We start from the raw sequence: 19,109 nt of genomic DNA, 5'->3' as shown, positions 1-19,109 counted from the left end.
CCCTCAGTTTCCCCCTGCCCTGGTCCCCGTTACCCCCTCCTGGTCCCCATTACACCCCCCCAGTCCCTCTTAACCCCCCTGGTGCCCCGTTACCCCCCTTTCCCCCCCTGTTTCCCTGTTTCCCCCCCTGGTTCCCGTTACCCCCCTCCTGGTCCCCATTACACCCCCCCAGACCCTGTTAACCCCCTCGGTGCCCCGTTACCCCCCTTTCCCCACCTGGTTCCCCGTTCCCTGTTTCCCCCCCGGTTTCCCCCCACCCTGGTCCCCGTTACCCCCCTCCTGGTCCCCATTACACCCCCCCCAGTCCCTCTTAATCCCCCCGGTGCCCCATTACCCCTTTTCCTCCCCCGTTTCCCTGTTCCCCTCCCCGTTCCCTGTTACCCCCCCGGTTTCCCCCTGCCCTGCTCCCTGTTACCCCCCTCCTGGTCCCGTTACACCCCCCCCAGACCTCGTTAACCCCCCAGTGCCCCGTTATCCCCCTTTCCCCCCCTGTTTCCCTGTTCCCCTCCCGGTTCCCTGTTACCCCCCTGGTTTCCCCCGTTACGCCCCTCCCGGTCCCCATTACACCCCCCCCAGACCCTCTTAACCCCCCCAGTGCCCCATTAACCCCCCCTGGTGCCCCGTTACCCCCCTTTCCCCCCCTGTTTCCCCATTCCCTGTTACCCTCCCAGTTTCCCCCTGCCCTGGTCCCCATTACCCCCCTCCCAGTCCCTATTACACCCCCCCAGACCCTCTTAACCCCCCCGGTGCCCCATTAACCCCCCCTGGTGCCCCGTTACCCCCTCCCCAGGCTGGACAGTGCGGCCCAGACCCCACTTCAGCAAGCTGAGCCCCCTGCACCTCCTGGGCCGCGTGTACTGCCTGGGGGCCGAGGGTGAGTACCCCGGGGAGGGGCGTACGGGGGGGTGTACGGGTTGGGGGGGGTGTCTCCAACCCCCCCCGCCCTTTCCCAGAGGAGCTGGAGCGTTTCCAGCGGATTTCTCCTCCCGCCTGTGGCTGACGTACCGGCGGGAGTTCCCGGCGCTGGAGGGGACCCCCTGGACCACCGACTGTGGCTGGGGCTGCATGTTGCGCAGCGCCCAGATGCTGCTGGCTCAGGGGCTCGTCCTGCACCTCCTGGGCAGGGGTAAGGACCCCCCCACCCCCCTAAACCCCCAGGGGTGACCCCTGTGTCCCTCACAGCCCCTTACACCCCCCCCCAAAACCCCCCTCCTCACTCTGCGCTCGGCTTTAGACTGGATGTGGCCCGAGGTGATGCTGGAGCTGGAGCCGGTGCCTGGAGCTCGGAGGCTGCGGGACCCCCCTGGCCGGCTGCAGGACCCCCAGGCTCGGCAGAGGGACCCCCCGAGCCGGCTGCAGGACCCCCCTGGCCGGCAGAGGGACCCCCGGGCCGTTGCCGGGCCCCGCGGGAGGCGGAGCAGCGGCACCGCGCTATCGTGAGCTGGTTCTCCGATCACCCCCGGGCACCGTTCGGGATCCATCGGCTGGTGGAGCTGGGGCAGAGCGCGGGGAAGAGGGCGGGGGACTGGTACGGCCCCTCCATCGTCGCCCACATCCTGCGGTGAGCGGGGGCGGGGATGGGTTTTTAGGGGAGGGAGGGGTCCTTGTGTGGATTTAGGGGGCAGCTGGGACCCCCCAGGACTCCCTCTCCCCCCATCCCCTGCCAGGAGGGCGGTGGAAACCTGCCTGGAGACCAGCAGCCTCTCGGTCTACGTGTCTCAGGACTGCACCGGTGCGTGCTGGGGCTGGGGTGGGGGGGACAGGGCTCCCCCTGCCCAGTTTTAGGGGGTGGGGGGCACCTGAGGATGAGCAGCCCCTTTTCTCACCCCCCCCCCCCCCCTTTATTTGTGGGTAGTTTACAAGGGGGACGTTGCTGGGCTGGTGGGGGGTGACACCGCCCCAGCCTCAGCGGAGCCCGGCAGCGCCGCGGCGTCGTGGTCCTGGTGCCGGTGAGGTTGGGGGGCGAAAGCCTGAACCCCGTCTACGTGGATTGTGTCAAGGTGGGGACCTTGGGGGAAGGAGGGGGAGAGGCGGGGGGGTTACCAGCACCCCCTGACCCCCCCAAATCCCACCCTCCACCCCTCCAGGAGCTGCTGAAGCTGAAGTCCTGCGTGGGCATCATCGGCGGCAAACCCCGGCACTCCCTGTACTTCATCGGCTTCCAAGGTGCCAGAGCTGCTGGTTTGGGGGGGGGGTAATTTGAAGGGGGGGGGGGGCACAGAACACCTGATTTTTCTCTGTCCCCCCCCCCAAAAAAAAGATGATTTCTTGCTCTACCTGGACCCCCACTACTGCCAGCCCTGCGTGGACACATCCCAGGACAACTTCCCCTTGCAGGTGTGTGGTTTGGGGGTGGGGGTCCCAAGGGGTCTGACCCCCCCCAATTATATAATCCCCCCCCTAAAACCCCCCAATTTCCCCCCCCCCCCCCAGTCCTTCCACTGCAGCTCCCCCAGGAAAATGGCCTTTGGGAAGATGGATCCCAGTTGCACCATCGGCTTCTACGCCGCGGGCAGCTCGGGGCTGGAGGAGCTCTGCGCCGACCTGGCACGGGTGAGTCCCACCTGGGGGGGTTTGGGGGGGCTCTGAGGGGTGTCCCCCCCACCCCACCTTTCCCTCACCCTGTGTTTCCCACCCCCTTCCCAGGTCCTGGCCCCCCCCTCAGCGCCCGAGCGTTACCCCATCTTCACGCTGAGCGAGGGGCAGGCGCCGGACCACAGCCTGGAGCCCCCCAGCTCCCGACCCCCCCCACCAGCACCGCCCCCCCCCCGGGCTGGAAAACGCCCCAAAAACCGGTGCTGACGAGTTTGTGCTGCTCTGACCCCCGCTGGGGACACCCCACACACTGGAGACCCCCCCCCCCACTCACGGGGCTGGTGCTGCTGTGGTTTTGGGGGGGGCCACAGGCAGCTCCCACCCCCCCTCATCCCCCCCCCAGGGTTGGGGCTGTTTTGCTTCACTACTGGAGTCCCAGCAGTGGGGGGGCTGCTGAGCCAACCCCCCCCCCCCCCCGATGGTTTTGGGGTGTCACAGGCTGCTCGAGCTGGGGGGGGGGATGTTATTTATTGCTCCGCTCAGGACCCCCCCTCGTCCGTCTGTCTGTCCCCCCCCCATTAAAGATGAACTTGAACCAGACTGTGGCTGCAGGGGGGGTGTGGGTGCCTCGTGCTGGATGCCAAACAGACCCCCCCCCAACCCCGACCCCCCCCCAAAATCAGGCTTTGGCCCCCCCAGCCCCCCCCCTTCCTTCTTGCGCCGCTGCCGCCCCAGCTGCCGGTACCGGAGGCGCCGGGGGTTGAGGCCGAAGGCTTCCAGCCTCTTCCCGCTGAAATCCCGGCCCCCCAGGCGCACGGCTGCACCCATGGGTGCTGCCCCCCGCCGACGGGGCCCCCCGGGGGGGGCCTGGGCTTTGGCAGGGGGGGGTCTTGCTGCTGCAGGGGGGGGTCCTGGGGCAGCTCCGGCTTCTTCCGCCGCTTTCCGCTTGTCCCGGCGTTTCTTCCCCCACTTTGGGCTTGGTGGGGGGAGCAGGTTGGGGCTCCTCAGGCCTGGAGTGGGGGGGAAAGGATGGTCGTGGGGGGGTTGTTACCCCCCCAAACCCCTCTGTACCCCCCCTTTGTGCCCCCCCCCTCCCTCCATACGTGGCCATGAGGGATCTGAAGATCTGCTGCTTCTTCCAGGGGTTCTGCGCCCGCCGGCTGTAGTTGGCCTGATCCTGCCGCTCCTCCTGCTCCGAGCTGGGGCAAAAGGGGGGGGCAATAAGCCCCCAAAATGAGGTTGGGGGTGTCCTGTGTGACCCCCCCCCCCCCTCCTCTCTCCCCTGCAGCACTTTACCCCCCCCCCCTCACCGGTACATGCAGGTCTTGCGCAGGGAGCACCAGCGGTTCAGCTCCTTGTCGTCGGCTGCCAGGATCTGGGGGGGGGGGGGGATGACACAGGGTGGATTTTGGGGGGGGCACAGATACCCCAGGGGGGGTGAAAAGACCCCGGGGGGGGGTCCAGGAGGACTCTACCTCCTCGGTGGTGAGGCCGAAGTCGCAGGGGACGACGCTGCGGTACTTGAAGCGACAGGGCAGGTCGCCCACCAGGTCCTCGTAGTCCAGGCGGTAGAACTCCTCCAGGTACTGCTCGAAGGTGCTGCTGGCTGGGGGGGGGGGGGGGGGGCAAGAGGGGGGGTTAGAGGAATTTGGGGGGGTCCCAGGGGGTTTTGGGGGTGTCCTGGCTGCTCACAGGGGTCGAACGCCGGTTTCTCCCGCTCCACGGCCTCGCGGAAGCGCGTCCGGTGCCGCTTCTTCCCCAGCGCCGGGGGCGGCCGCCGGGTCGGGGGGGGGCTGCGGGGTCGTAGTCGGCATCCATCTGGGGGAGGGGGGTTAAGGGGGAGTGGGGAGGGTTAAGGGGGGGTTATGGGGGACTGGGGGGGGTTAAAGGGGGATTGGGGGGGTTTAAGGGGGATTGGGGGTGGTTTGGGGGGGTTTAAGGGGATTGGGGGGTTAATGGGGGTTACAAAGGATTGGGGGTGGTTTGGGGGGTGTTAAGGGAGATTGAGGGGGGATTAAGGGGAGTGGGGGGTTTAAGGGGATTGGGGGGGTTGGGGGGGCTTAAGGGAGATTGAGGGGGGTTTAAAGGGGAGTGGGGTGGGGTAAGGGGGGTTTAAGGGGGATTAGGGTGGTTTGGGGGGTTTAAGGGGGACTGGGGTGGGGTAAGGGGGGTTTAAGGGGATTGGGTGGGTAAGGGAGGGTTTAAGGGTGACTGGGGGGGTTAAGGGGGGTTTTAAGGGGGGACTGGAGAGGGTTTTGGGGGGGTTTTAAGCGGGAGTGGGGTGGAGGTAAGGGGGGGTTTAAGGGAGATTGGGGGGGGTCGGGGGGGTTTAAGGGGGATGTGGGGGTGCCCGTGCCCTGCTGGTGCCGCCCATCCCTGTGCTGAGTTCCTCCCGGCCTCAGCCCCGCTCAACACCCACCACGAAATCGGGGTCTTCGCAGTGGGGCTCCTGGTTCGCCCCCCCCCCTCCTCCCGGCCCGTCCAGCAGTCCCAGTTCCAGTCATCTGCGGGGGGAGGGACAGACAGACAGACAGTGCCGGGGGCTGGGGGCTGGGGGGGACACACAGAGGCCCCGGGGGTCCCGCTCACCCTCCAGCCCTTCCTCCTCCTGGAACTGCGGCTTCTCCTCCTCCTCCCGCCCGTAGTACTCGTCCCCGAAACACTCCTGGGAACCAAGGGGGGGAGCCCTTGTTTCCGGGGGGAACCACAATGGAAGGGACTGGGGAGGGGGAGGTACCATTCTTTCACAGGGGGTGATGGTGAGGGGAGGTACCATTGTTTCACGGGGGGGGGGGGGGTTGAGGGGAGGGGAGGTACCATTGTTTCACGGGGGGGGGGGTTAAGGGGAGGTACCATTGTTTCATGGGGGGTTGAGGGAGGTACCATTGTTTCATGGGGGGGGTGAGGGGGAGGTACCATTGTTTCACAGGTGGGGGGTGAGGGGATGTACCATTCTTTTCACGGGGGGGGGGGGTGGGGGGTGAGGGGAAGTACCAATGTTTCACAGGGGGTGATGGTGAGGGGGAGGTACCATTGTTTCATGGGGGGGGAGGGGGGTTGAGGGGAGGTACCATTGTTTCGGGGGAGGTTATGGGGAGGTACCATTGTTTCACGGGGCGGGGGGGGGTGTTGAGGGGAGGTACCATTGTTGGGGGGGGGGAGGGTTAAGGGGAGGTACCATTATTTCATGGGGGGGTTAAGGGGAGCTACCATTGTTTCACAGGGTGGGGGGGTTTGGGGAGGTACCATTGTTTCATGGGGGGGTGAGGAGGAGGTACTATTGTTTCACAGGGGGGGTTTGAGGGGAGGGGAGGTACCATTGTTTCACGGTGGGGGGGGGGGGCAGTGAGGGGAGGTACCATTGTTTCACGGGGTGGGGGGGTGAGGGGAGGTACCATTGTTTCACGTGGGGGGGGTGGTTTTGAGGGGAGGTACCATTGTTTCACAGGGGGGTGATGGGGAGGGGGAGGTACCATTGTTTCACTGGGGGGGGGGGCAGTGAGGGGAGGTACCATTGTTTCAGGAGGGGGGGCCCCACTGTTTCATGGGGGGGTGGGAAGCGGGGCACCCACCGCCATGAGCCGGTCGTGCTGCGCGGGGTCGAAGTCCTCCTCCAGGAAGGTCTCGCTGAAGCCCACGGCCGCGTTGCCCGTGGCCTCGCGCAGCCGCGCCAGCCGGGCCGCCAGCTCCTCCCGCTTCAGGTTCTTGAGCTGCTTCAGCTCCTCCCGCTTCCGCGCCTTCTCCTGCGGGACACACGGACACGGGCTGGGAGGACACACGGACACAGGGACTGGGAGGACAGAGGGCCAGGAGGACACAGGGACACAGGAGGACACACGGACACAGGCTGGGAGGACACACGGACACAGGACTGGGAGGACACGGGGCCAGGAGGACACACGGACCCAGGGACTGGGAGGGCACAGGGCCAGGAGGACACACGGACATGGGCTGGGAGGACACACGGACACAGGGACTGGGAGGACACGGGGCAGGAGGACACACGGACACAGGCTGGGAGGACACACGGCCGTGGGGACTGGGAGCACAGGGCCAGGAGGAGCACATAGACCCAGGAGGACACACAGACATGGGGGCCAGGAGGACACACGGACACAGGCTGGGAGGACACAGGGCCGTGGGGACTGGGAGGACACAGGGACAGCACGACACAGGGACACAGGAGGACACACAGACATGGGGGCCAGGAGGACACAGGAGGACACACGGACACAGGCTGGGAGGACACACAGACATGGGGACTGGGAGGGCACAGGGCCAGGAGGACACACAGACCCAGGAGGACACACAGACATGGGGGCCAGGACACAGGAGGACACACGGACACAGGCTGGGAGGACAGACAGACGTGGGGACTGGAGGACACAGGGTCAGGATGGACAGACAGACGTGGGGACTGGGAGGACACAGGGTCAGGAGGACAGACAGACGTGGGGACTGGGAGGACACAGGGTCAGGAGGACAGACAGACGTGGGTCTGGGAGGACACAGGGTCAGGAGGACAGACAGACGTGGGGTCTGGGAGGACACAGGGTCAGGAGGACAGACAGACACAGGAAAACACAAGGACCCAGCGCCAGGAAGACACACAGACCCGGGAGGACACACGGGGCTGGGAGGATGCACAGACCCAGGGACACACAGACCCAGGGCTGGGAGGACACACAGACCTGGTGCCCAGGAGGACACACAGACACATCAGCAGAGAGACCATCTCCTCTTCATCCCCCCCCCTCACCTTCCTCTTCCTCTCCCGAATCTCTTCCCTCTTCTCCTTCCGCCGCTCGTCCCGGCGCCGCACCGAGGTGGGGATGTTCCTGGGGTACGTCTTCACCTGGGAGGGGGTGGGGGGAGCACAGAAAAAGAGGGTCAATCCCCCCCTGACACCCCCCCAGCCCCCAAATTTGGGGGGCAGGAGCCCCTAACGTCACATCATCCCCCCCCAAACCTGCTCAGCGTCCGGCTCCTCGAAGCGGAAGTTGTAGCGGCGCTCGAACGCCGCCTGCTTGGCCAGGAAGAGCTTCCCCTCGTCCGAGGAGTCAGCCAGCGGGGGGATGGGGGCCTGGGGGGCACACAGGGGGTGAGGGGGGGGTTTGGGGGGGCAGGGTTGGGGCTGGGGATGGTCTCTGCTCACCCTGGGTGGCTCCATCCTCCTCTCCTCCTCCTCCTCCTCCTGGTCCTGGCGGTAGCGCTGGTTCAGGATGTAATCCCGCAGGAAGCGCTCGCCGGGCTCCAGCGCCGGGTCGCTCCAGAACTGCTGCAGCGGCACCTGGGGGGTGGTGAGGGGCGAGGGGGGGCGGTGAGGGTTGGGGGGGCACAGGGGTGTCCCCCTGCCCCCCCCCCCCCAACAGGGTCATCGGTGTCATGAGCTGTGCGTGGTCTCAGCCCCCGCACCAGGTTCTGCAGCAGTACCTGGGGGGGTGGTGATGGGGGTTGGTGAGGGTTGGGGGGGACAGTGAGGGGTTGGGGGGGCAGTGAGGGGTTGGGGGAGCACAGGGGTGTCCCCTCTGCCCCCCCCCGGCCATCGGTGTCATGAGCTGTGCGTGGTCTCAGCCCCCGCACCAGGTTCTGCAGCGGCTCTGGGGGGGGCAGTGAAGGGTTGGGGGGGCAGTGAGGGGTTGGGGGGGCACAGGGGTGTCCCCTCCCCCAGGGCCATCAGTGCCACGAGCTGTGCATGGTCTCAGCCCCCTCACCAGGTCCTGCAGTGGCTCCGGGGGGGCAGTGAGGGGTTGGGGGGGGGGGCAGTGAGGGTTGGGGGGGGACAGTGAGGGGTTGGGGGGGGCAGTGAGGGGTTGGGGGGGACACAGGGGTGTCCCCTTCCCCAGGGCCATCAGTGCCACGAGCTGTGCGTGGTCTCAGCCCCCTCACCAGGTCCTGCAGTGGCTCGGGGGGGCAGTGAGGGGTTGGGGGGGGCAGTGAGGGGTGTCCCCTTCCCCAGGGCCATCGGTGTCACGAGCTGTGCGTGGTCTCAGCCCCCTCACCAGGTCCTGCAGCAGCTCTGGGGAGCAGCAAGGGGTTGGGGGGGCAGTGAGGGTTGGGGGGGGGACAGTGAGGGGTTGGGGGGGGGAGCCCCAGGGGTGTCCCCTTCCCCAGGGCCATCGGTGCAATGAGCTGTGCGTGGTCTCAGCCCCCTCACCAGGTCCTGCAGCGGCTCTGGGGGGGCAGTGAGGGGTTGGGGGGGGCAGTGAGGGGTGTCCCCTCCCCCAGGGCCATCGGTGCCACGAGCTGTGCGTGGTCTCAGCCCCCTCACCAGGTCCTGCAGCGGCTCCGGGGGGGCAGTGAGGGGTTGGGGGGGGCAGTGAGGGGTTGGGGGGGGGCAGTGAGGGGGTGTCCCCTTCCCCAGGGCCATCAGTGCCACGAGCTGTGCGTGGTCTCAGCCCCCTCACCAGGTCCTGCAGCGGCTCCGGGGGGGCGGCCCCCTGTCCCTTCAGCCAGCGGATGTAATCCTCCTCCTCCCGCTCCTGGGGGACAGTGTCAGGCCTGAGAGTGACCCCCCCACACCCCAAATCCCCCCCCAAACCCCCCCCACCCTCCTCACCTTCTCTTCCGCCGTCTGGCTGCGCCGCCGGAGCAGAGCAGAGCCCCCCCCTGCCCCTTCCTCCCCCTCCCTCCTCCTCCTCCTCGCTGTCAGCCACGAAGGCTCGGAAGCTGCCGGGGGTGGGGGGGGGACATGGTGAATCCCAGTGTCAAAGCCCCCCCCCAAAATGCTACAGACCCCCCAAAACCCCCTTAAACCCCACAGGCCCCCCAACCCCCCCAAAACCCCCCAACCCTGATCCCCCGCAAACCCCCCCAGCCCCCTCAAAACCCCCCCAGCCCCCCAAAACCACAGCCCCCCAACCCTGCAGCCTCCCTAAACCCCCACAGCCCCCCAAACCCTCCAACCCTGATCCCCCCAACCCCCCCAGCACCCCCAAATCCCCAAGCTCCCCCAAACCCCCACAGCCCCCCAACACTGATCCCCCCACCAAACACCCCAGCCCCCCCCAAAACCTTCAAGCCCCCCAACACTGATCCCCCCATCCCCCAGAGTCCCCCCCAAAGCCCCAACCCTGATCCCCCCCAAACCCCCACAGCCCCCAAAACCCTTCAAGCCCCCCAAACACTGATCCCCCCATCCCCCAGAGTCCCCCCAAAGCCCCCAACCCTGATCCCCCCCAAACCCCCAAAGCCCCCCAAAACCCTTCAAGCCCCCCAACACTGATCCCCAAACCCCCAGAGTCCCCCCCAAACCCCCCAACCCTGATTCCCCCACCAAACCCCCACAGTCCCCCAAAACCCTCCAAGCCCCCAACCCTGCAGCCCCCCCAAACCCCCACAGGCCCCCCCCCCCAAAACCCCCAACCTTGATCCCCCCCAAACCCCCCCCCAACCCTGATCCCACCCCAAACCCCCCCAGCCCCCCAAAACCCCCCAAACCCCCCAGCCCCCACCTCTCCTTCAGCTCCCGCTGCTCCTCCACGTAGCTCCTGGAGGCGGCTCTCTGGGGGGGTCACAGTGATTTGGGGGGGGTCACACATCACACATCACCCCCCTCTCCACCCCCCCACCCCCCCCTCCCCTCCCCAACCCACCTTCCTCCGCTCGGCCGCCGCCTCCTCATCCTCCTCATCCTCCTCATCCACGTATTTACTGTGAGGAAGGCCAGGGGAGGGGGGGGCAGAGTTATAAGGGGGGGAGGGGTCAGCACAGGGCAGCCCCCCCCCCAAAAAACACCCCCACCCCCCAGCAGCCCCCTCCTCACCCTTCCTTCTCCAGCACCACCTTCCTCTCATAGTCCTTCAGGTACATGGGGGGCTGCTCTTCCTCCTCATCCTCCTCCTCCTCCTCCTCATCGCTGCCTGATGAGGACTCTGGGGGGTGATAGAACCGCTGGGACCCCAAGTTAGGGGCTCCCCCTCCCCGTTTTAGGGGTGTCCCCCCCCCCTGTACCTGGCTGGCTGTAGAAGGTGGTCCCTTCCCGGTAGATCCGGGGTCGCGGCTCTTCAGCAGCGCCAGAGTCCGGTAGAAATCCCGCTCCAGCCGGGGGTCCAGGGTCTGGGGGGCACCGGGGGGGGGTCACAGGTGGGTGTCCCGGCCCGGGGGGGGGTTTCCCGGGCTGGGGGGATGGATGGGACCCCCCCCACACCCCCCACTCACCACCTCATCGCCGCTGGAGTCGGACTCGGAGCTGGAGCTGGTCCCGGCGTCCCCGTACCGATCCCGCACTGCGGGGACCCCTCTGCTCAGCCCTCCCCCAGCAACCGGTGACCCCCCCACCCCGGTGAACCCCCCCACGGTGCCCCCGTTACCCCCCCGCTACCTCCCATTATCCTCCCCTGTTATACCCCCAGTGCCCACCCTGTGCTCTCTGACTCCTCCCCCGACCCCCCCCAAGTGCCCCCCCTACCCCCGGTGCCCCCCTGTATCCCCGTTAACCCCCATTACCCCCTGGTGTCCCTCCCCAGACCCCCCCCCAGTCCCCCCATTACCCCCCCGTTACCCTGTTGCCCCCCCAGCGTGTCCCCCAGACCCCCCAGTGCCCCCGTTAACCCCCGTTACCCCCTAGTGTCCCTCCCCAGACCCCCCCCCAGTGCCCCCGTTACCCCCATTACCCCCCCGTTACCCCGTTGCCCCCCCAGCGTGTCCCCCAGAGCCCCCCGGTGCCCCCGTTAACCCCCCGGTGCCCCGTTAACACCCATTACCCGCCCCCCGTTACCCCCCGGTGTCCCCGTTGCCCCCTCAGCGTGACCCCCAGACCCTCCCAGTGCCCCTGTTACCCCCAGTATCCCCGTTAACCCCCGTTAATCCCCGGTGCCCCTCCCCAGACCCCCCCCAGTGCCCCCGTTACCCCCCATTACCTCCCCGTTACCCCACTGCCCCCCCAGCGTGTCCCCCAAGACCCCCCCGGTGTCCCCCGGTGTCCCCGTTAACCCCCCCCCGGTGCCCCCGTTACCCTCCCCGGTTAAACCCCCGTGTGTCCCCCGCCGGTGCCCCCTCCCCGGTGCCCCCCAGTGCCCCCGTTACCCCCCCCCATAACCCCCCGTTACCCCCCCCCGGTGCCCCCGTTCCCCCCCCCCCGGTACCCCCGTTACCCCCCCAGTGCCCCCGTTCCCCCCCCCGGCGCCCCCGCCCCGCTCACGCCGCTGCAGCTCCTCCCGCCGCCGCTGCCGCCGGTACCGCTCCGCGAAGGCCGCGTTCACGCGCAGCGGCTCGGCCGGCATCGTCTCCTCTCGCGCACGTCGCTTCCGCTTCCACTTCCGCTTCCGCTTCCGGCCCCCGTCAGTGAGGGAGGGCGCGCGCCTCGACCACGCCCCCTCCTGACCCGGCCACGCCCCCTCCTGACCCGGCCACGCCCCCTCCTGACCCAACCGCTCCCCCGCCCCCCCCCTCCCAGCTCTTAAAAGGGAAACGCCGGCGGGGAACGGGGGGGTGGGGCCCACAGCCCCCCCAACCCCTCCCCAGCGCTCCCCCCATCCCTTCCCCCATCCCATCACCCCCCCTTCCCCACACCTCCCACCTCCCCTCATCCCCCCCCCAACAGACGCTCGGGGCCGGCGGTCTCAGCTCCATCTTTATAGGGACAGAGGATGAGGAGGGGGAGGGAGGAAGGAAGGAGGGGGGAGCATCCCGGAGTGGGGGGGGCTTGGGGGTCCGGGAGGGTCCGCTGGGTCCGGGCAGCCCCCCCGCTGCACTAGCTGGTGCGGAGCTGGTAGTCTGCGGGAGGGAGAGATGGGGTGAGGGGATGGGAGGGCCCGGGGGGGCCATGGGGGGTCGTGGGGCGGCCATGGGGGGTCGTGGGGGGGCCATGGGGGGCCGGGGGGGCCGCACTCACCCCCGCTCTGGGTGATGTAGCGCACCCAGGGCAGCGCCTGGTACCCGCTCTTCTCGATGATCTTCATGTACCGCACCTGGCGCGGGGGTGGCGGCAAGGATGGGTCCCCCTAGTGCCACCATGGCCCGGGCACCCCCCACCCCCAAAACCCCCTCCCTTCCCCCCTCCCCGGTCAGGTCATACCCGTGGGGGACGCTGCGGGACACAACCTCCCCCCACCCCCACCTGGAAAACCCACGGGACCCCCCTGGGAACCCCCCCTGAACCCCCCCTCCCATTCCTCAAAAGGATGGGGTCACCTTCCTGGGGACCCCCCCAGCCACAGGTCCTGTGTGCCCCAGCACCACCCCCCCAAAACACATGGGGACCCCTCCCTGGGGACCCCCCACGGGCCTTGTGCCCCCCACCCCATCCCCAGGGACCCCACACTCCCCACCCCAAAACATATAGGGACCCCTCCTTGGTGACCCCATGGGCCATGTGCCCCCCAACCCAAAACACATGGGCACCCCTGCCCAGGGCCTCCCCGTGCCCCCCATGTCCGTCACACCCCCCCAGCCCCGGGTGGCACCTGGATGCCCGAGACGGTGAAGTAGGGGATCTCAAAGCGCACGGCGATGGGCGGCCGCCCCTCCTCCTCCTCCTTCTCCACGCTGGGCAGCCCGAAGTGGGCGCGCATCAGGTGCTCCTTCCCGCCCTGCGCGGCACCCACAGGGCTGGCGACCAGGAGGGACCCCCCATGGCTGGGACCAGGAGGGACCCCCCATAACTGGTGACCAGGCCGGGACCCCCCATAACTGGTGACCAGGAGGGACGCCCCATGGCTGGTGACCAGGAGAAGACCCCCCATGGCTGGTGAACAGGAGGGACCCCCCATGGCTGGGACCAGGAGGGACCCCCTATGGCTGGTGACCAGGCTGGGACCCCCCAAGGGTGGTGACCAGGCTGGGACCCCCCATAACTGGTGACCAGGAGGGACCCCCCCCATGGCTGGTGACCAGGAGAAGACCCCCCATGGCTGGTGACCAGGCGAAGACCCCCCATGGCTGGTGACCAGGCTGGGACCCCCCAAGGGTGGTGACCAGGAGGGACCCCCCATGGCTGGGACCAGGCCAGGACCCCCCATGGCTGGTGACCAGGAGAAGACCCCCCATGGCTGGGACCAGCCCAGGACCCCCCATAACTGGTGACCAGGAGGGACCCCCCCATGGCTGGGACCAGGAGGGACCCCCCATGGCTGGGACCAGCCCAGGACCCCCCATAACTGGTGACCAGGAGGGACCCTCCAATGCTGGCGACTGGGACAAGATCCCCATGGCTGGGACCAGCCCAGGACCCCCCCACTACTGCAACCCCCCCAGGGAGGGGACACCCAAGGAGGGACCCCCGGCCGCGGGGTCCTTCCTCACCGCGAAGGACTTGATGCTCCAGATGACCAGGTTCCTCTCCGGGAGGTACCTGGCCGAGCCGATGCTGGTCTTGAACTTGGGCGAGTCGGCGTCGCTGGGCACCGGCACCGCGATCTCCACCCCGTTGGCCACCGACTGCTTCTTGAACTGCCCCTTGGCCTGGAGTTGGGGGGTGGATGACAAGAGGGGCATGAAATTTGGGGTTGGGGGGTGCAACCAGAGGTGCCCTACGGCGCCAGCATCCCACCTTCACCATGATCTCCACGCGGCTGTGGGAGAACTTCTCGATCACCGACTCGATCCAGATGAGCGGCTTCACCTGGGGTGGGCAAACGGGTCAGCCCCACGTCCCCCATGCCCCCCACTAGGCTTGTTTTGGGGTGTGTGAGGGGGGGGAGCCCCCACCTGTGTGTTGAGGCGGTAGGACATGAGCTCGAAGTCTCCGTCGGGCGGGATGAAGGAGATGGTGCGGTCGTTGTCGAAGCGGGACAGACGGACACACTGGTGGAACTTCACGTCCTCCAGCTCCACCGACTTGTTCTTGCCCCCTGGGAGGAGGGAAGGAGGGGCAGGGGTGGGGATGTGGGGGTGTCCTGTACCCCCAAACACACACACAGACCCTGGGGATGTCCCTGAGCCCCCCCAACCCCCCCCCCAGCAGCACTCACGTCCCGTCAGCTCGAAGAGGACGCGGTCGTTCAGGCCCAGGCGCAGCTCGGGCATCCCCGAGAGGAAGACCTTCAGCTTGATGGTGCCCACCACCTCGCTCAGCAGGACGCTGCCGTTGGCGCTCACCTGCGGGCATCGGCCTCACCGCCCGCTCCTTCGCCACCCTCACCATCCTCAGCAGCCCCGGCCTCACCACCAGCCCCATCACCATCCTCAGCAGTGGCCCCAGCCCCATCCTCACCACCACAAGGGTCTCCATCATCATCCTCATCACCAGCCCCATCACCATCCTCAGCAGCAGCCCCAGCCCCATCTTCACCACCACGAGGGTCTCCATCATCATCCTCACCGCCAGGAGCATCCCCCAGCCCCATCTTCAGCATCGCCACGGTCTCCATCATCATCCTCATCATCAGCTCCAGCCCCATCCTCACCACCACGAGGGTCTCCATCATCATTCTCACCACCAGCTCCATCATCATCCTCATCATCACATCAGCTCCAGCCTCATCCTCATCACCACGAGGGTCTCCATCACCATCCTCACCACCAGCCCCATCCCCATCCTCACCAGCACGAGGGTCTCCATCATCATCCTCACCACCACGAGGGTCTCCATCATCATCATCATCCTCACCACCAGCCCCATCATCATCCTCACCACCACGAGGGTCTCCATCATCATCATCATCCTCACCACCAGCCCCATCCCCATCCTCACCAGCACGAGGGTCTCCATCATCATCCTCACCACCAGCTCCATCATCATCCTCATCATCACATCAGCTCCAGCCCCATCCTCACCACCACAAGGGTCTCCATCATCATCATCCTCACCACCACGAGGGTCTCCATCATCATCCTCACCACCAGCCCCATCCCCATCCTCACCAGCACGAGGGTCTCCATCATCATCCTCACCACCAGCTCCATCATCATCCTCATCATCACATCAGCTCCAGCCCCATCCTCACCACCACAAGGGTCTCCATCATCATCCTCACCACCAACCCCATCATCATCCTCACCACCACGAGGGTCTCCATCATCATCATCCTCACCACCAGCCCCATCCCCATCCTCACCAGCACGAGGGTCTCCATCATCATCCTCACCACCAGCTCCATCATCATCCTCATCATCACATCAGCTCCAGCCTCATCCTCACCACCACAAGGGTCTCCATCATCATCCTCACCACCAACCCCATCATCATCCTCACCACCACGAGGGTCTCCATCATCATTCTCACCACCAGCCCCATCCCCATCCTCACCAGCACGAGGGTCTCCATCATCATTCTCACCACCAGCTCCATCATCATCCTCATCATCACATCAGCTCCAGCCTCATCCTCATCACCACGAGGGTCTCCATCACCATCCTCACCACCAGCCCCATCCCCATCCTCACCAGCACGAGGGTCTCCATCATCATCCTCACCACCAGCTCCATCATCATCCTCATCCTCACCACCAGCCCCATCATCATCCTCACCACCACGAGGGTCTCCATCATCAGCCTCACCACCAGCCCCATCCCCATTCTCACCACCACGAGGGTCTCCATCATCATCATCATCCTCACCACCAGCCCCATCCCCATCCTCACCAGCACGAGGGTCTCCATCATCATCCTCACCACCAGCCCCATCCCCATTCTCACCACCATGAGGGTCTCCATCATCACCCTCACCACCAGCTCCATCCCCATCCTCACCACCACGAGGGTCTCCATCATCATCATCCTCACCACCTGTCCCACCACCCCCCATCATTCCCCCGCTCCCACCCAGGGACCCTCCAGCACCCTCCAGGCCCCAATACCCCCCCCCCAACCCCCCAGGTGGGGTCGTGCCCCCCTCACCAGCAGGTTCACCGACTCGATGACGTCGATGAAGACCTCGTTCTTCTTGTACCTGATGCCCTCAGAGCGCCAGGACACGGCGTTGGTCACCGTGGTGGGGACGCGCGACGTGCCCGTGTCCAGCTTGTTGCCCTCCTGGGTGATGTACCTGCAGCCAGCACGGGGTGGGGGGGGGTGAGGAGGTGTGGGGACCCCCTAAAACCCCCCCCCCAATCCCCCCAGCCCCTCTCACTCCTGCAGGATCTTGCTGTCGGTGGTCTGGGGGAACCCAAAGTCCATCAGCTCATCCAGGAGCTCGTAGACGATGACGAAGTTGTCGCGGACGCTCTCCTCCTCCAGCTCCTTGAAGTACTCACAGAAGACCTGGGGGGGGTGGGGGGGGGCACCCAGAGCACCTTCATCATCTTCAAACCAAGGGGGTCCTCCCCCTCTGAGACCCCCCCCCCCCCTTCCCAAGCTCACCTCCACCACCTTGTAGAGGAAGGAGTAGACCAGGGAGGCGTTGCCGTTCTTCTTGGTGGTGGCCACCACTGGGGGGGGTAAGGAAAAGGGGGGCACTGGGGAAGGGGAAGGGGGTTTTTGGGGGGGGTAAGGAAAAGGGGAGCACTGGAGAAGGGGGTTTAATTGGGGGGGTAAGGAAAAGGGGGGGCACTGGAGAAGGGGGTTTAATTGGGGGGGTAAGGAAAAGGGGGGGCACTGGAGAAGGGTTTTTTTTGGGGGGTAAGGAAGGGGGGGGGCACGGAAAGGGGGTGGCACTGGAGAGGGGGAAGGGGGTTTAATTGGGGGGGTAAGGAAAAGGGGGGGGCACTGGAGAGGGGGAGGGGTTTATTTGGGGGGTAAGGAAAAGGGAGGAGCACTGGAGAGGGGGAAGGGGGTTTTTGGGGGGGTAAGAAAAGGGGGGGGCACGGAAAAGGGGGGGGCACTGGAGAGGGGGAAGGGGGTTTATTTGGGGGGTAAGGAAAAGGGGGGCACTGGAGAGGGGGAAGGGGGTTTTTTGGGGGGGAGCACTGGAGAAGGGGAAGGGGTTTTTTGGGGGGGGTAAGGAAAAGGGGGGCACTGGAGAGGGGGATGGGGGGGTTTGGGGGGGTAAGGAAAAGGGGGGGCACTGGAGAGGGGGGAGGGGGTTTTTGGGGGGGTAAGGAAAAGGGGGGGCACTGGAGAAGGGTTTTTTTGGGGGGTAAGGAAAAGGGGGGCACTGGAGAGGGGGAAGGGGCTTTTTTGGGGGGGGAGCACTGGAGAAGGGGAAGGGGGTTTTTTGGGGGGGGTAAGGAAAAGGGGGGGCACTGGAGAGGGGGAAGGGGTTTTTTTTGGGGGGGTTAAGGAAAAGGGGGGCACTGGAGAGGGGGGAGGGGGTTTAATTGGGGGGGTAAGGAAGGGGGGGGCACTGGAGAGGGGGAAGGGGGTTTATTTGGAGGGGGAAGGAAAAGGGGGCACTGGAGAGGGGGAAGGGGGTTTTTTGGGGGGAGCACTGGAGAAGGGGAAGGGTTTTTTTGGGGGGTAAGGAAAAGGGCAGGGACTGGAGAGTGGGGGGGTTTTTTGGGGGGGTAAGGAAAAGGGGGGGCACTGGAGAAGGGGAAGGGGGTTTTTTGGGGGGGGTAAGGAAAAGGGGGGGCACTGGAGAGGGGGGAGGGGTTTTTTTGGGGGGTAAGGAAAAGGGGGGCACTGGAGAGGGGGAAGGGGTTTCTTTTTTGGGGGGTAAGGAAAAGGGGGGGCACTGGAGAGGGGGAAGGGGTTTTTTTTTGGGGGGGAGCACTGGAGAAGGGGAAGAGGTTTATTTTTATTTGGGGGGGTAAGGAAAAGGGGGCACTGGGGAAGGGGAAGGGGGTTTATTTGGGGGGTATGGAAAAGGGGGGGCACTGGAGAAGGGTTTTTTTGGGGGGGTAAGGAAAAGGGGGGCACTGGAGAGGGGAAGGGGTTTTTTTGGGGGGGTTAAGGAAAAGGGGGGAGCACTGGAGAGAGGGAAGGGGTTTAATTGGGGGGGTAAGGAAGGGGGGAGCACTGGGGAAGGGGTTTCTTTTGGGGGGGGGGGCACCCTGGAAGGATACAGTAGAGGTTGGCGTGTTTGATCCAGAGGAAGTGGACCTTGTTGTGGGTCAGGAGGGGGGCCAGGGCCCCCTCCTCCTCCCGCTGCAGCAGCAGCCCCATGAAGTGCTCGATCTCCCCCAGCCCCACGTCCCCCTTGTAGTTGCGGCTGATCAGCGGCTGCAGGGGGGGGGTCAGAGAGGAGAGGGGGGGACATGGACACTTCCCCCCACCCCCACCCTCCCCATCCCACCCCCATCCTCCCCCTCAGACCCCCCTGAACCCCCCACCCTGCCCCTGGGGTCACCGGGGTCACCGCCGGGCGCCGTTGCCCTTGGCTGACCTTCAAGGCCACGTTGGGGTGACAGAAGGGGGTCCCCCCACCACCACCACCCTAGTAAAGGGCCTTGGGGGTCCCTGGGGGGGCTGGGGAGGGGGGGTTGAGCTCACCTTCCCCTTCAGGTCCAGGATGAAGAGGGCCGAGGCCGCCATGGCGTCCGCGTCACCAGCGGCACCTGCGCCAGGTGAGCAGCGGCGCCCATGGGCGTGTGGGGCCTTAAAGGGGACGGCCCAGACCCACCCCCCACCCCCCACCCACCCCCCCACCCACCCACCCACGGGGAACCCCCTCCCAGCCGTGGGCCTTGGGGTGGGGGGGCTCAGGCCTGGACACCCCATGGGGGTGCGGCCACCTCCAGCCCTGCTGGGTGGTCTCGCTGGGGGGACCCCCCCCCAACCCACCCAGGGACCCCCCCCTAGAGCGGTTTGGGGGG

At 66.5% G+C, this 19,109-nt stretch overlaps 3 protein-coding genes across 3 annotated transcripts in view; 1 reads left to right on the top strand and 2 right to left on the bottom strand.

Annotated features, from left to right (window-relative positions):
- ATG4D (autophagy related 4D cysteine peptidase) overlaps positions 1–2,821 on the top strand; it is a gene marked incomplete at both ends in the record, with an annotated part of 9,162 nt that extends 6,341 nt beyond the window's left edge. Inside the window, 13 exon segments of the mRNA XM_084277797.1 lie at positions 791–874; positions 954–971; positions 974–1,126; positions 1,235–1,378; positions 1,381–1,561; positions 1,668–1,732; positions 1,856–1,918; positions 1,921–2,000; positions 2,088–2,166; positions 2,261–2,337; positions 2,434–2,553; positions 2,647–2,792; positions 2,794–2,821. Coding sequence (XP_084133923.1) covers positions 791–874; positions 954–971; positions 974–1,126; positions 1,235–1,378; positions 1,381–1,561; positions 1,668–1,732; positions 1,856–1,918; positions 1,921–2,000; positions 2,088–2,166; positions 2,261–2,337; positions 2,434–2,553; positions 2,647–2,792; positions 2,794–2,821 — 1,238 coding nt within the window.
- A 206-nt stretch (positions 2,822–3,027) lies between these two features.
- KRI1 (KRI1 homolog) lies at positions 3,028–11,763 on the bottom strand (the record flags this gene model as incomplete). Its single annotated transcript, XM_084277796.1, is given in 23 exon segments — positions 3,028–3,348; positions 3,350–3,545; positions 3,639–3,734; positions 3,846–3,910; positions 4,011–4,141; positions 4,228–4,323; positions 4,326–4,353; positions 4,955–5,001; positions 5,004–5,039; positions 5,125–5,200; positions 6,108–6,278; positions 7,295–7,390; positions 7,505–7,825; positions 8,943–9,017; positions 9,095–9,147; positions 9,182–9,204; positions 9,990–10,039; positions 10,131–10,188; positions 10,301–10,409; positions 10,489–10,527; positions 10,530–10,593; positions 10,696–10,763; positions 11,678–11,763. Coding segments are annotated over 23 exon segments (2,301 nt in total). The 5' UTR covers positions 11,760–11,763.
- Positions 11,764–12,115: 352 nt separating this feature from the next.
- On the bottom strand, positions 12,116–18,828 carry AP1M2 (adaptor related protein complex 1 subunit mu 2; the record flags this gene model as incomplete). Its single annotated transcript, XM_084277795.1, has 12 exons — positions 12,116–12,252; positions 12,371–12,446; positions 12,942–13,067; positions 13,780–13,938; positions 14,027–14,098; positions 14,185–14,327; positions 14,448–14,574; positions 16,315–16,462; positions 16,547–16,677; positions 16,777–16,844; positions 18,360–18,516; positions 18,787–18,828. The coding sequence occupies 12 exons, from the start codon at positions 18,826–18,828 to the stop codon at positions 12,230–12,232; spliced, it is 1,272 nt and encodes a 423-aa protein (XP_084133921.1). The 3' UTR covers positions 12,116–12,229.
- Between the last annotated feature and the right edge of the window lie 281 nt (positions 18,829–19,109).

Source organism: Gallinula chloropus, assembly GCF_964237585.1.
Source record: "Gallinula chloropus genome assembly, chromosome: 36".
Lineage (NCBI taxonomy): Eukaryota > Metazoa > Chordata > Aves > Gruiformes > Rallidae > Gallinula > Gallinula chloropus.
Note: the sequence above shows the minus strand (reverse complement) of the source record. Positions and strands in the feature narration are given on the sequence as shown.